At 38.7% G+C, this 15,796-nt stretch overlaps 2 protein-coding genes across 2 annotated transcripts; both read left to right on the top strand.

Moving 5' to 3' along the window:
• Positions 1-2,373: 2,373 nt before the first annotated feature.
• On the top strand, positions 2,374-10,499 carry LOC308090922 (CD5 antigen-like; the record flags this gene model as incomplete). The annotated part of the gene is made up of 7 exons (XM_080436196.1): positions 2,374-2,524; positions 6,793-6,927; positions 8,605-8,928; positions 9,020-9,337; positions 9,855-10,166; positions 10,260-10,381; positions 10,425-10,499. The coding sequence occupies 7 exons, from the start codon at positions 2,374-2,376 to the stop codon at positions 10,497-10,499; spliced, it is 1,437 nt and encodes a 478-aa protein (XP_080292322.1).
• On the top strand, positions 10,452-14,014 carry LOC308090424 (uncharacterized protein). Its single transcript, XM_080435602.1, has 6 exons — positions 10,452-10,559; positions 10,910-11,215; positions 11,308-11,607; positions 11,788-12,678; positions 12,843-12,934; positions 13,056-14,014. Exons 1-6 carry the CDS (start codon positions 10,517-10,519, stop codon positions 13,410-13,412), a joined length of 1,989 nt encoding a protein of 662 aa, XP_080291728.1. The 5' UTR covers positions 10,452-10,516; the 3' UTR covers positions 13,413-14,014.
• The last annotated feature ends 1,782 nt before the right edge of the window (positions 14,015-15,796 follow it).

Raw genomic sequence — 15,796 nt, 5'->3', positions numbered from 1 at the left:
TAAAAAAGTAACAAAAAAAGCTTTTTTTTAATGCCATGTATGAACCAAGGTTATTATAGTTTTGTATTTTTGCTTAATCAACCAATCACAACTGTATTAAAGACACATGGTCCATAGCAACAATAACACATAACAGATAAATACAAAAACAAACAAAGGCAGACAGAGTCCATATAAAATCATAACACCCGGGATTCAAACTTGGGTCTCCCACGAGGAAAGCCAACATCTTAACCGCTAGACTAAAGGTACATCTTTATATCCTGGGAGAGATAATAGGGTTTTATCTCATCAGGCAGAGGCTCTGAGCCACTACTGCTACATACAGTCTTACATGACAATGTATGGTTCCACAGTTTAGAGTAAAACCTGAAAGAACTCAGTACAGTGTTTGTCAGAGTTAAAATGACTCTATTTGTACATGAGGTTCTGCAGCACAGCAGAGCAGGTGGTTCACCAACACTGACAAACATGTGACGTGCACTGCTGCATCGAGGCACTTTAAGCAGCAGTCTAATGCCATCATAATACTGTATGATACATAGAGATTAGTCTCTATTTATATTTAGTTTTCTCTCTTTTCAATTTTCAATTTAATTTGCTTTTAAACCAGGTTTGCAAGTTTAGTTTAGTTTTTAATTTGTGAAAATGCTTAGTTTTAGTTTAGTTTTTATTACTTTGAGGGTTAGTTTTAGTTGTTTATTGTAATATGGAATAGTCAGGGGTGAGACAAATCTCAGATTTGTTTTAACATAGTCAATCTACAAGCTCACAACGTGTCGCATCGCAACACGTGAGCTTTCAGATTGGCTATTTTCAGTATGTGTGAAGAAATATATTGGCTATTGACAAAGACTAAGGACAATTTCTTTATTTAATTTCCAGTCAAGTAAAATGATTTTTAATTGTTTTATTGTAGTCTTAATCATTTAGTTAGTAGTGAACTATAATAACCCTGGTATGAACTCTTCATCATATTGTAGGTCCACTAATACTGTACAGTACTGTTACTGTATGTGTGATTAGTTGTGAATAGTGACCCTGACACAGTGTCTCCCTGACAGATACTTGTACTGGTCAGACATAAGTGTCAACAACCCCCACATAGAGAGGATGGGGATGGACGGCACCAACAGGAGAGTCATCGTGAAGGATAAGATCTCCAAGCCCTACAGCCTGAAGTTAGACTACATCAATGATCACATCTACTGGACCAACGAGGAGAAATACATTGAGTTTGCCAACCTGGATGGAACCAACAGACACACAGGTAACACACACACACACACACACACACACACACACACACACACACACACACACACACACACACACACACACACACACACACACACACACACACACACACACACACACACACACACACACACACACACCAGACCCACACACACACGCGCGGTGTATTTGTAGATTTTGTTGAATGTGTAGATTGTGTAGATTGTGTAGATTGTGTAGATTATGTTGATAATGTAGATTATCAACACAGTATTATGGTGCTAGTAAAAAGGCTGGCAGTGGTGGAAAGTAACTAAGTACATGTACAAGTACAATTATGAGGTATTCGTACTTTACTCGAGTATTTCCAATTTCCAATACTTTTACTTCTACTCCACTACATCTCAGAGTCAAATATTGTACTTTTACTTCACTACAATTATTTGAAAACTTTAGTTACTAGTTACTTTGTATCTGCTATCTGCTATTTATAAAAGATTTGTATAAAACTTTAAATGGGACATTTTGTATAATGAGTACTCTTACTTTTGGTACTTTTTGATGCAAATTTTGATGCAAATACTTTTATAATTTTACTCAAGTACATTTTGAATTCCGGACTTTTACTTGTAACAGAGTATTTCTACACTATTGATACTATTGATACTTTTACTTAAGTAAAACATTTGAGTACTTTTTCCACCACTGAAGGCTGGTAGAGTGTGTTGTTACCGTTGTTTTATAGTTGCTTAATTCATTCATTCATTAATTAATTAATTTTAAAAAAAGCGCGCACATGTGGCACCCCCCCCCACAACGGTCTGGCCCAGTCTACACACACATACACACACGCACGCACGGACACACGCACGCACGCACTAACTAACTAACTAACTTTTAGCCTTCTTTTTTCCATTTTTTCCATTTCATGTATTTAATAGTTAATCTGGTTTAAATAGTTAAGTGTAAGAAAAGGCAAGGAGAGGTTTGAGAGCATTTTTTACTCTTGTATATTTTACGGAAACATTTTAACTTGTTATAATATTTGTTATAATACTTTGTTTGTTCATTTTATTATAGTCTATTTGGTTTTGTGTGTTTGTAGTTGTGAGTCAGGACAACATCAGGGCTATTACTATGTTTGAGGATCACATCTACTGGACAGACTGGAGGAACAGATCCATCTACAGAGCCAACAAGACTCAGGGAACCAACAAGATCAGTCTCATCAGCAACCTGATCATGCCATATGACATCCAAATCTACCACCCCTATAGACAACCTGAGGGTCTGTACCACCTACAACACTCCCATTATTACTATTCATGCTGTTTTATGACTTTTATTAATTGTGTATTATTGTATAATTTGATCTGTTTTGAATAGTGCTATTGTATATAAACAACCTGGTGTCCCTATTCTGACCATGTTATTATAGGCAAGCTTAGTTGCTTTTACTTCATTATAGGCGGAAATATTTATTCTATTTACCCCCCCCCCCCCCCTCAATAATATAAATAAATAGTGACAACAGTAGATGTAAAAGCCCACAATGCATTGCGATGGGATGAGTTGTGAGCTTGTACATCAGCTATATTTACTATACAGGTGTTATTATTTTTTACTTTGACACATTCATGAGCACAAAAGGTTTATAAAGCACTGTAGTAACATATAGGTTTTCTCCACCCTGCAGTGTCTGGTCATCCATGTCAGACCAACAATGGAGGCTGCAGTAACCTGTGTCTGCTCTCACCTGGAGGGGGCTACAAGTGTTCCTGTCCCACAGACTTCTACGTGACAGCTGACAACAAGCAGTGCATGTCCAGCTGCACTGCCAGCCAGGTGATTCACCTCAGCTTCACTTGTGTTACTCTGTATGACTTTATGTCTCATGTCTGGTTTTGATACATTACTGATTATGAACATAATCCTCTGTCTCCCCCTTCAGTTTGTTTGTCAGAATGACACGTGCATTCCATTCTCATGGAAATGTGACACAGTAGATGACTGTGGGGACGAACACGCTGACTGTCGTGAGTAGAGACTGAAACATTACCTCAGTAGTCCTGCTTTATTATTCCTGTTTACAGTGATTACAATGAATCCTTCTATGTATTCTAAAAACACTGACAAATGCGTTATCACAATAATAACAACACAGTATGAACATAATAATATTGTTTATTGTCCCCAAGGGGAAAATTGTCTTCACAGGTCTGTTCGTTACAACAAAAACAACAAAACAAAGCATTTCATAATGAATTGAGTATGAGTATGAATGCATTATAATCTGCTTATAATAGAGTATAATTATAGCTATAAGCACTAATAACATAAATCATTTTATAGTGACACTTAAAGGAGAATTTTGGACTAAGTTTTTCTTACCTTTTCTATGACGTTATGATATCTTAGGATGAATGGTACAGTAGAACATTTTCATAACTCCATCCCGGGTCCGCCACAGCTTCAAACGTGCGCGGATAGGCCTTGCGTTAGATCATATATTTTAATAGCTTTTTTTTCCTTTTTTTTGTGAGATCTGACGTTCATAGTGACAGAACACTATGCAACCAAAAAAATAAAAAAATAAAAAAACCTAGGTCTCGCTAGACGAGATTGAAATCTCGAGATTGAAATCTTGTCTAGAGAGACTTCTGTTTTTTTTGTTTTTTTTTTGACAGTGTTCTGTCACTATGAACGTCAGATCTCACCAAAAAAAAGCTATTAAAATATGTGATCTAACGCAAGGCCTATCCGCGCACGTTTTAAGATGTGGCGACCCCCGGAAGGAGTTATGAAAATGTTCTACTGTACCATTCATCCTAAGATATCATAACATCATAGAAAAGGTAAGAAAAATCTCCTTTAAGATGAAGTTTTATAATGGTAAATTGCGTCTTTATCGAAAGTACTTAACAATGTGTGTTACATTCACCCATTCACACACACATTCACGCATCGATGAGGAGGAAACCATGCAAGGTACCAACTTGTCAATTGGGAGCAGTTAGGGGTTCAGTGTCTTGCTCAAGGACACTTCCACACTAACTCTGGGGGAGCCCGGGATCGAACTGGGAACCTTCTGACTGCAAAGCAGCCAATCTACCTCCTGAGCCACTGCCGCCCCGCTCATATCTACAGAACAGACCTTTTATTTATTTATTTTTATTTATAATAATCACTGTTATGAAGCATAATGTTACTAAGTCAATATAAGTGGTCAAGCTTTAAGTAAAGAAAACAATAACATTTAATCTACGCGAGAACAACACAAAACATTTCTTCCTACACCTCCATGACTGTCATGACTTTACTTTGCTTTACTTGACTTTATTTTACACACACTTGCACGCGCACACGATTAATCCGATTAATCACAGCTTAAAAATTAATGAATCATGATTATTCACCATGCGAACCATGTCCATAATATGCCATTTCTTTCTGTATATTGTTGTTGGAATGGAATGTATGTATGTATGTATGTATGTATGTATGTATGTATGTATGTATGTATGTATGTATGTATGTATGTATGTATGTATGTATGTATGTATGTATGTATGTATGTATGTATGTTTATTATAACAAATCCACAGTGTGGGTATTAAAGGAGAATACCGGACAAATTAAGTGTTGTCTTTGATGTCTCGTTACTCACCTACCGACGTGAAAAGTGGCGTTCTTTTTTTCCATAGATTCCCCTGTCGTCATTTTTTAAACCCCCTCCGTTGTCATAATGGTTGAAACTAACACCGTTATTGGCGAACGATTTAACACTGGATGCTTGTTTCTTTCCAGAACCTGGAAACAAGCAACCAGTGTTAAGTCGTTCGCCATTAACGGTGGCCTCGCAGGAAGTTTCAGCGCATGTTTGACTATCATGAGACTCCACAATGACTAGCAGTAGAGAAAAAAACTACTTTGCATCGGTTATAATAGACGAATCTCCCTAACCCACGCGCTCCCATTATGACAACGGAGGGGGTTTAAAAAATGACGACAGGGGAATCTATGGAAAAAAAGAACGCCACTTTTCACGTCGGTAGGTGAGTAACGAGACATCAAAGACAACACTTAATTTGTCCGGTATTCTCCTTTAATATTGAAAAATCAATAATAAACACCCTAAAACAATGACAACATTTCATCGTCTCATTGCTATTCCTCTAAACAAGTAGTTCTCAACCAGTGGTCTGGGATAGGATAAGGATAATTCCTTTTAACAGGACGTTCATGAAAGTCCTTGCGGGCTTGTTTCCAATGAGGGCCTGTGAGCAATTAGGGGTTAAGAGTCTTGCTCAGGGACAAATTTCATTTCATCGACACATTCTGGTGTGGACTGGAATCGTACCTGGGGCAATCAGGGCCTCTGGCTCCCTAGGCAGGCTCACTAACCACTCAGCTACGGCCGTCCCCACTGGGGAACACCAGTGGTCCTTGTGGGGGTTCCAGGTGGTCCCTAGCTAAATGATGGAGAGTTGGTAACCAAATGGACCCTTATAGATCTTTAACTCTTGAGAGTGTAAAATGAAACATACATTACTTACATTGTACACTCTCAAGAGTTAAATTAATGTTAAACATCTGCATTACTTGACTAAAGAATTGTTATTTTGATCAACGTTTGCCTGTTATCTCTCCTAATGGTACCACATCAATACAGCATGGAAATGGAATTGTGGACAAAATTGTTTTAGTTACTCCACTGCGCCCCCTGAAGATCTGCTCAATGGAATGTTTCTATTGACAAACTTTTTTCCTTCCGGTGGAATATTTTCTTTTCTGGCCAAAAAAAAATATTTTAGACGTGAGGTGGGGACCTCTGAGTGTTCCCACTAAGGAAAGTAGGCTTTCAACTCCATAAAACCGTCTTTGTTTTGGTGAGTAGCGAAAGCGTATTTTTTATTATTACTAAAGACGAGAGGCTGCGCAGCCTGCTACCGGGGGTGTGCGGGCAACGGCTCCAAAGTAACATAGCGTTAAGGAGAACAATGATCGCACCGTGATCATTGTTCTCGTCACTCGTCACTCTCGTCACTCGCTCCCCGTCTGAAACAGCCCTAAAGAGAACTCCTTCTAACGCTATGGACCAGCGTCAAATATTTTAACACAATTAATTAAAAAAATAATAATAATACCGCCACAATCATTTTTACCCCATTAATAAATGTATATGGTTATTTATGTACCCATACATTTATGATAGACAGACAGACAGACAGACAGATATGTTACAGTGAGACTCATTTATTTATTTATTTTCTCCTCAGCTCTCCAAGTTACAACTCACAACTCAACAGGTAAACACATTAAACCTGCTTATGTCTTGCATTCTTCAAGTTCTTGTAATGAAAGTTTTACGGCTTAATACTCTCTGTACAGAATATGAAGATGTCAGGTTGTTGGGAGGAACCAGTAAGTGTTCTGGTACACTGGAGATGAAACACCAGGGAGAGTGGAGACCAGTGTTGGCTTGGTTTGACTGGAACAGGATGTCATCATCTGTAGTGTGTAGACAGCTGGACTGTGGCTCTGCTGTTTCAACAGAATTTACTTCTAGTTCTACACGCAAACCTGGATGGATGATTCCATCTTCCTGTGTTGGCACTGAGTCTTCACTGGTGGAGTGTGGACCAGTAAAGTCTTATGATTCCACTCTCACACTGAAGGTCAACTGTTCAGGTAAAAAAAATAAGAAAAAATGACATCAATAATGTAAAAGTTGTCTTATCATTTGCTGTATTTGATTTGCACAACAGAATATATATACATAATATATGCATAATATACTAGTTCTTTCCTGGGAAAGATGACAGATAGTTGTTGTGCTGGTGAGGTAAGAAACCCTATGAGGGCTTATAAGAGAACCTCATCGTTTACATTACATATGATTTGAATTAATTAATATTTACAAATACAAATAAATGGAAATACAAACAGATCATAAAGTATAAGAAAATTGGACAACAAAAATATAAAAGTACATACTGAGCTGAAAAGACAAAAAAACAAAAACATTTACAAAGCAAAGACATATTGCTACTACTTGTTTGAAATAAAACATAAAAATGAAAAGAGGTTTAGAATACCCATAACGTGACAATATTATGGATCATCTAATTACCCACTCGGGTATTCAATGTATTTATTAGACTTATTTTGTAAGTAAAGCATTAACATGCATCAACATGCTATTTAAAAAGTACCATTCCTCTTCATGTGAAGTCCACAATTACATCATCCAGGGTAATTTACTTAGTGTGAGATCGGAATAAGCAGAGTAAGCATGAACTGTAGTCAATAAACACGGTAAATAATCACACAAATGCAGAAAGAAACGTAGAGGGAACAGTGTAGTGCCTAAAATAAACTAGTAAGACCCAACAACAGTTAAATGCTTGTAGGCTACTTGTAGTGACAAATACAATATGTGATTCTAAGATACCATCTCTACAATTAACCTAGCATCTGTCTAAATGTATGCTATCTAAATATTGTTATTCAGGCTGTCAAAGTTAACTCACCGTTATGCAATTAATCGCATAATGTATTTATTTTAGCCAATTGGCCTATTCATAGTTTAGGACAGGCTCCCTATGTCAGTGAGCCTGTGTTGTGGATTTCCATGGTCATTGTAGTTACAGTAGCCTACCATTACACAACTCATTAGGCATTACATTTATTTATTTCACATTTATAGGGAGCTAAATGCTGCAAGTAGATTGGAATGTAACAATATGTACAATGCGCTTTATGTTTGTTTTATTTTGTAGAATCCTGTATGAGGTCCATCATTTAGTGTTAATGTAAAAATATATGTTAGAGAACCTTATAAGCATAAAGGTGGACACTACATTACTCAGGTGGACACTACAGTACTCATATTACAAGTACATTTTGCAGATCATTATACCCATCTGCTGCAGCCTATTTTTATGCTAATGCAGTGCCATTTTATGGTTTATTTTGGCTTTCCACTCCCATGTTAATAGGGGTATACAATAATTGCAAAATATACCTCTAAGGTACATTAGAACAGATAAAAAAACGATTACATTGGAGACAGTGATAGGAGAGCTTGTGAGCAGATATGACAGAGCCAAGTGATTTGGTCTAGAGATAGAAAAGGAGAGGGCCAGGTACAGACCCAACCTTATGTATTTTTTATGAATCTATAATTACTTTTGGTTGTTTAAAATAATCTTTTCAATTATAATTGTTTTCTCTCTCATGATATAATGCACAAGATGGGACACTAATACATTAATTTTCTTCCAAATAATCTCTCTCTCTCTCTCTCTCTCTCTCTCTCTCTCTCTCTCTCTCTCTCTCTCTCTCTCTCTCTCTCTCTCTCTTCAGAGTCTGTGAGGTTGGTGAATGGGACTGATTTATGTTCAGGCAGAGTGGAGGTGAAGTCTAATCAGTCGTGGATCTCAGTGTGTGATGGTGACTTTGACCTGCAGGATGCAGAGGTGGTCTGTAGGGAGCTTGGCTGTGGGGCTACCTCAGTCCTCCAGGGGGCGCTATATGGGGAAGTGAACACTTTTGGTCCAAACACAATGTGGACCAAAGAGTTCCAGTGTGAAGGCAATGAGTCTGTTCTCCTGGACTGTGGAACCTCAAACTCAACTAGAAACAGCTATTCACCTAACAAGACCGTTGGACTCACCTGCTCGTGGTCAGGTAAGGAGAAGCTACTCTTGGAATCATTTTTGTTTTAATAAAAGTAATATTACTCTTTAAATGTAATGTTTACTCTCTTGACTCTTTACAGTGGTTGATGATGTCAGGTTGTTAGGAGGAACCAGTAATTGTACTGGTATACTGCAGATGAAACACCAGGGAGAGTGGAGACCAGTGGATGGTGGGTTTCACTGGAACCTGAAGTCATCATCTGTAGTGTGTAGACAGCTGGCCTGTGGCTCTGCTGTTTCAACAGAAAGGAGTTCTGGTTTTACACATGAACCTGTATGGAGGATTACACCTTACTGTGTTGGGTCTGAGTCTTCACTGAGTGACTGTGTCATAATGGAGACTTCTCATACCACACGGAAAGGTTTGATTACAGGCAAACCCACAGTGATCTGTTCAGGTAACACAATGATAGCAGTCTTTACAGTCTCTCATTTCATCTGTTATTGGCTATTGGGGAAAATCTGATGATGATGATTGTGTTGATGATGAATAGCTGTATGAATAGTTGTTTCTTTGTTCCTCTATTCTTCATTTATTTATGCTGTGTGTTTTGATTTATTGATTATATATTTCCATTGTGTATTTATTTTAGAATTGGTATATTGTTATTTTTCTTTCTATCTATGCGTTTAGGGTTTCAGTAAATTACTTTTGATTAATTGATTCAATACTTTATTAAGAGTTTGCAAAAAGTACAAAGGTAAAGTTATACAATAATGTTAAAATGACAACACAAAAAACCCTGAGGGCTTGTTTCCATTGTGGTCCTAAAATTGCCTCTGATGTGTTAAGATTTAATTTGCATCCATAATGCATTTTCTCTTGTGGATTGATAAAATAATCTTATAAAATCTCTCTTCCTCTCTCTCTCTCTCTCTCTCTCTCTCTCTCTCTCTCTCTCTCTCTCACTTCAGCGTCTTTGTCTGTGAGGTTGGTGAATGGGACTAGTGTGTGTTCAGGCAGAGTGGAAGTGAAGTCTAATGAGTCGTGGGTCTCAGTGTGTGAAGGTGACTTTGACCAGCAGGATGCAGAGGTGGTCTGTAGGGAGCTTGGTTGTGGGGCTCCTTCAGTCCTCCAGGGGGCACTATATGGAGAAGTGAAGGCTCCAATGTGGACCGAAGAGTTCAAGTGTGAAGGTAATGAGTCTGCTCTCCTGGACTGTGATACCTCAAACTCAACTAGAAACACCTGCTCACCTGACAAGACTGTTGGACTAACCTGCTCAGGTAAAAGACAAACTATACTTTTTAATTTGGATCATCATTTTATAATGACAGTAATAGTTTTTTTTATTTACGTCTACTTTCTTGTCTCTACAGAGTCTGATGATGTCAGGTTGGTGGGAGGAACCGGTCACTGTACTGGTTTACTGGAGATGAAACACCAGGGAGAGTGGAGACCAGTGGATGGGTGGTCTGACTGGAACCTGCAGTCATCATCTGTAGTGTGTAGACAGCTGGACTGTGGCTCTGCTGTTTCAACAGAAAGGAGTTCTGGTTTTACACATAAACCTGTGTGGAGGATTATATCTGCCTGTGTTGGGTCTGAGTCTTCACTGAGGGACTGTGGAAGAAAGATGTCTGCTACTTCCTTGTACATACTGGAGGTGATTTGTTCAGGTAACAAACTACTACTTCAACAATGTTTACAGTGTCTGGCAAAACCACAGGAAACACTGGCCCTGATCAAATGAGCCATGGGAGCCATTACTTGCTGTGTGTCTAAATAACACGTCTGGTTTATTATTAAGCTACATTTTATGTTCTGATTGGGCACTATACCCTACTATTATGTATAATGTGTAATACATTGTAACGTTCATCTTGCACACAACACACGATATCACTGGTCTTGATTATTTTTGTCATGTCTTTGTCATCAGCCAAAGTGTATGACTTGAAATGTCTCTCTCTCTCTCTCTCTCTCTCTCTCTCCCTCTCTCTCTCTCTCTCTCTCTCTCTCTCCCCAGAGTCTGTGAGGTTGGTGAATGGGACCAGTATGTGTTCAGGTAGAGTGGAGGTGAAGTCTAATGAGTCGTGGGTCTCAGTGTGTGAAGGTGACTTTGACCAGCGGGATGCAGAGGTGGTCTGTAGGCAGCTTGGCTGTGGGACTCCTTCAGTCCTCCAGGGGGCGCTCTATGGAGAAGTGAACACTCCAATGTGGACCAAAGAGTTCCAGTGTGAAGGCAGCGAGTCTGTTCTCCTGGACTGTGGAACCTCAAACTCAACTAGAAACATAAGCTCCCCTGACAAGACTGTTGAACTCACTTGCTCAGGTAAAATACACGTTAAACCTTTGGTTTGGATAGTTTTTTCATAAAGATTTTTTTTTTTTTTTTTTACTGTTTACTGTCTTCTCTCTGTACAGAGACTGGTGATGTCAGGTTGGTGGGAGGAGCCAGTAAGTGTATTGGTATACTGGAGATGAAACACCAGGGAGAGTGGAGACCAGTGGATGGTTGGTCTGACTGGAACCTGAAGTCATCATCTGTGGTGTGTAGACAGCTGGACTGTGGCTCTGCCGTTTCAAGAGAAAGGAGTTCTGGTCCTACACATGAACCTGTATGGTGGATTTCATCTTCCTGTGTTGGGTCTGAGTCTTCACTGAGGGAGTGTGGAACAAAGATGTCTGGTAATTCTACTGCCAGACTGGAGGTTATCTGTTCAGGTAAAACAAGGACTTCAACAATGACATATTTACATTATCTGTATCTATCTATCTATCTATCTATCTATCTATCTATCTATCTATCTATCTATCTATCTATCTATCTATCTATCTATCTATCTATCTATCTATCTATCTATCTATCTGTTTTTTCAGCCAATCACCTCTGTCTTGTTACAGATCTGCTGTTTAAGCCAATCATCACCTTTGTACCCGCCATGAACGGGGTTTCTAAGGGCCAGCAACAGGGGCTGCAGGTGTTCAATGGTTCCAACTTCACCATCAGCTGTTCCATCCAGCCACAATACCCAGGAGGCTTCTTCAACCTCACCTTCACTGGATCCAACACAACTCACACCTACACCCAGACAGCTGTCAATCACTCACACAACACAACACACAACCTCACTGGATCCAACACAACACACAACATCACTGGATCCAACACAACACACAACATCACTGGTTACAACACAACACACAACATCAGTGTATCTAACGCAACACACAACCTCACTGGATCCAACACAACACACAACATCACTGGTTACAACACAACACACAACACCACTAGTTACAACACAACACAACACACAACCTCACTGGATCCAACACAACACACAACACCACTGGTTACAACACAACACACAACATCAGTGTATCCAACGCAACACACAATCTCACTGGATCCAACACAACACATAACCTCACTGGATCCAACACAACAGAACATCAGTGTATCCAACACAACACACAACATCACTGTATCCAACACAACACACAACATCAGTGTATCCAACACAACACACAACATCAGTGTATCCAACACAACACACAACATCACTGTATCCAACACAACACACAACATCAGTGTATCCAACACAACGCACAACATCACTGGATACAACACAACTCAAAACCATACACAGACAGCTGTCAATCACTCTGCCACCTTCCTGTTTACTGCAGCAAACCACACCCACCAGGGAAATTACAGCTGTGTTTATCACATCTACGTTTTTTCCCATCACTTCTCCTCTAAGAGCGAGGTCCTCTCTCTCACTGTCACAGGTAACATGAATTATGGTCTTTTCAAGTCACAATATGAAACTTAATCAAGCACACTTAAATATGACATAAATTTAGAAATATAAAGCAAATTCCATTAAATATATCTTTTTAATTAGAGCTGTTCTTTACATTATGTTTGATGTTCTCACATGTTTCTCTCACAGCTTCTCATCTGACATCTAACATCCTGAAATGTACCGTCACAGTGCTGGTGCTTTTGATCCTGATAACTGGTGGCCTCTATCGTCTCTGGAAGGTAATTATTTTTTTTAATCAACATGAGACTGCACTGTAAATAAAGCAGTCAGACATTTTTAATTGAAAAGAGCCACGTCTGATCCAGTTAATTAAAGCTGGTCACTGTTGTGTTTCTCCAGGTTATCAGAAGGCGTTGTGCAGGAGCGCAGAACATTGACCTGGTTTACTATGATGTAATACGAGAAAACGTTGAGATAGTTTATTATAATGTTGCTCGTTCTGATGCTGAAGCTGGACCCAGTGAAGAGACAGAATACCACCAGTATGAGGAGGTGGATCAACAAGGAGGTGCTGAAGCTGGACCCAGTGAAGAGACAGAATACCACCAGTATGAGGAGGTGGATCAACAAGGAGGTGCTGAAGCTGGACCCAGTGAAGAGACAGAATATCACCTGTATGAGGAGGTGGATGTACAAGGAGGTGCTGAGGCAGCAGGACGAGGCAGGACACCACCTGTGTATGAGGTGGATCTCTAAAGGACAATTTAAGCTCAGTGTGACAAGTGTCAAAAGACGTGTTACACTACTTGTCTCTCAACGTGTTGAGCATTCATACTGTCTGCGTTGCCACAGAACGTGAACAAGTAATTGGATGTAGTCTTGTCCTTCTTCCCAACCAATCAGAGTGTGCAACATTTTATTAAGCATTTGAAACATTTCGTCTTATTTTTTTCAGAGGTAGGCGTTATTTACGACACATTCTTTGTTGTTTTGACATAACTTTCGTAGCACGACACGTCGACATTCGCTCAATGCACAATCGGGCCTTAAGGAGTTCATGTCACATCCATCACATAACTGTCCATCACCTCAGTCTAAAGGTCTAAACATTTCACTGAACAAGTACTAGAAACATCAACCACCCCACTTGTATAAGTTATATTGTATTAAAAATGCATTGATTCAAAAAAGTGACTTAGTGCCGCTTTAATGTTATATTATCAATACAATCTCAGTGTTTTGCCAATTATTTGGGGGCCCACTTATAATATCCTCACGGCCCACCAGTGGGCCCAGATCCACATGTTGGGAATCACTGCAATAAATAGAGCTATTGATCCTAGTGTGTCCACCCTCATTAGGTTGTTTATCAATCCTCCTATAATTTGACAAACCTCTGTTGTGAGTGGTGAGGCCAAAACTGGTTCTGCCCGGTTCTCCTCAGTGGCTGGAGCAATTGATCTGACCGGGAATGGACTAGTTAATTATAACTATCAGTAATTAGTGATCAATAGATGGATGTATCAATCCTACTGTAAACAATCCAGGCCTATGCAGCACATGTGTCATATTTAATGAGTCATTCAGGTCATAGATTGTCACAGTGAATCATTAGAGTCTGAGATAGAGAACTATTGATCTCTGTATGGATCTGGTTGGGTTGTAACGCTTGTTTTTCTTGGCACAATAGAATTTGGAGTTTTGTTAAAATATGATGAATATAGATTTTTACTATACACTGCTTACTTGTATATATGCTTATGGTAATTTTGTTGAGCACCAATTCTGAGGATATGTTAATAATAAGGTAGCATTATCGTTTTATTGTCAACCACATTCATCATTTTGCCTGACTTTTTATATATCAGTGACGTGATCGGGTTTTTTTTTTTGGGTCCATGTTATTTTAAACAAGCTTGTTATTAGCAGTAAACCTTAGTGTATATAGCAATATAGATATTTTGTTTTTTAATATTTTTATTATCTCTTAGTTTATAACTTTTTTTCTCATTTCCATGTTATTACTTATCTCTGTTGTTTTGTGTACTATGTAACTTGATTTCAGTTTATTGATCTTGTATTGAAGTTGAAGTGAAAGTTGGTATTGGTCCATTATGGATGAGCCTATAGGATCCATCAAACCATTCAAACCATTATGGATGAGCCTATAGGATCCATCCAACCATTCAAACCATTATGGATGAGCCTATAGGATCCATCAAACCATTATGGATGAGCTTATAGGATCCATCAAATCATTCAAAGCTCATGGACCTGAATGCTTCTTAACAACTGTAATGTTCGCTTTTGATTTGACATTTGACAGCAGTGGTAACCACTTACATTCATAGTTTAATTATGTTATGTTTTGTTAGATTTTTAATCTTTGTTATCTTATGAAGTGAAAAACCTCAATAAAGAATAAACTATTGAGTAAAATTAAGTGTTTCCATCTCCTACATTTATTGTGTGTAGTACAGGAAGATGTCATTGGTTACCCTGAACACAAACAAATCAGGTCGTCATGGTTACATCATAAAGGACCGTAGTGTGAACGCTACCTAAGGCCTGATGTACGTACTGTTAAATCACTTTATGTTATTATCTGACTGTTACAGACGTTCTACTGACTGGTTGTTGAAGACCCTGCATGTCCCCTTTACACTGTAGATGAAAAGGTCCTTTAGCCCTGTGACTCTCAAACTTTTTCATTTCAAGGACCCCCAGTTTGATATGCATTAGACCACAGACCCCCATTTGACATATATTTTTTTATATCGGGGATTATCAGTGTTCATGTAACTCTGAAAGCATATAAATGGAACCTAATGGACCTTACGGGACCACCAGGGGTCCATTTGGACCCCTGGTGGTCCCAGGACCTGACATTAAGAACCAGTACTTAAGCCTTTTTTCCTCACCAATGTCTATCACCATGTTATGTCTTTACATACAACATTACATTACATACAACCTAAAATACTGTATCTCATTGATGGATATATAATATCTCTGCTGATAAATGGGAGAAAAAAAACCAGCTAGCTGTATATATTGGTCACTTGCACCAGTGGTTCTAAACCTTTTCAGGCCACAACCCCCCAAAATAATCATATTTGAACCAGGGATCCTCCAAAATA

Source organism: Gymnoscopelus braueri (genome assembly GCF_963280865.1).
Source record: "Gymnoscopelus braueri genome assembly, chromosome: 8".
NCBI classification, from domain to species: Eukaryota; Metazoa; Chordata; class Actinopteri; order Myctophiformes; family Myctophidae; genus Gymnoscopelus; species Gymnoscopelus braueri.
This window is presented reverse-complemented; position numbering and strand designations above follow the sequence as displayed.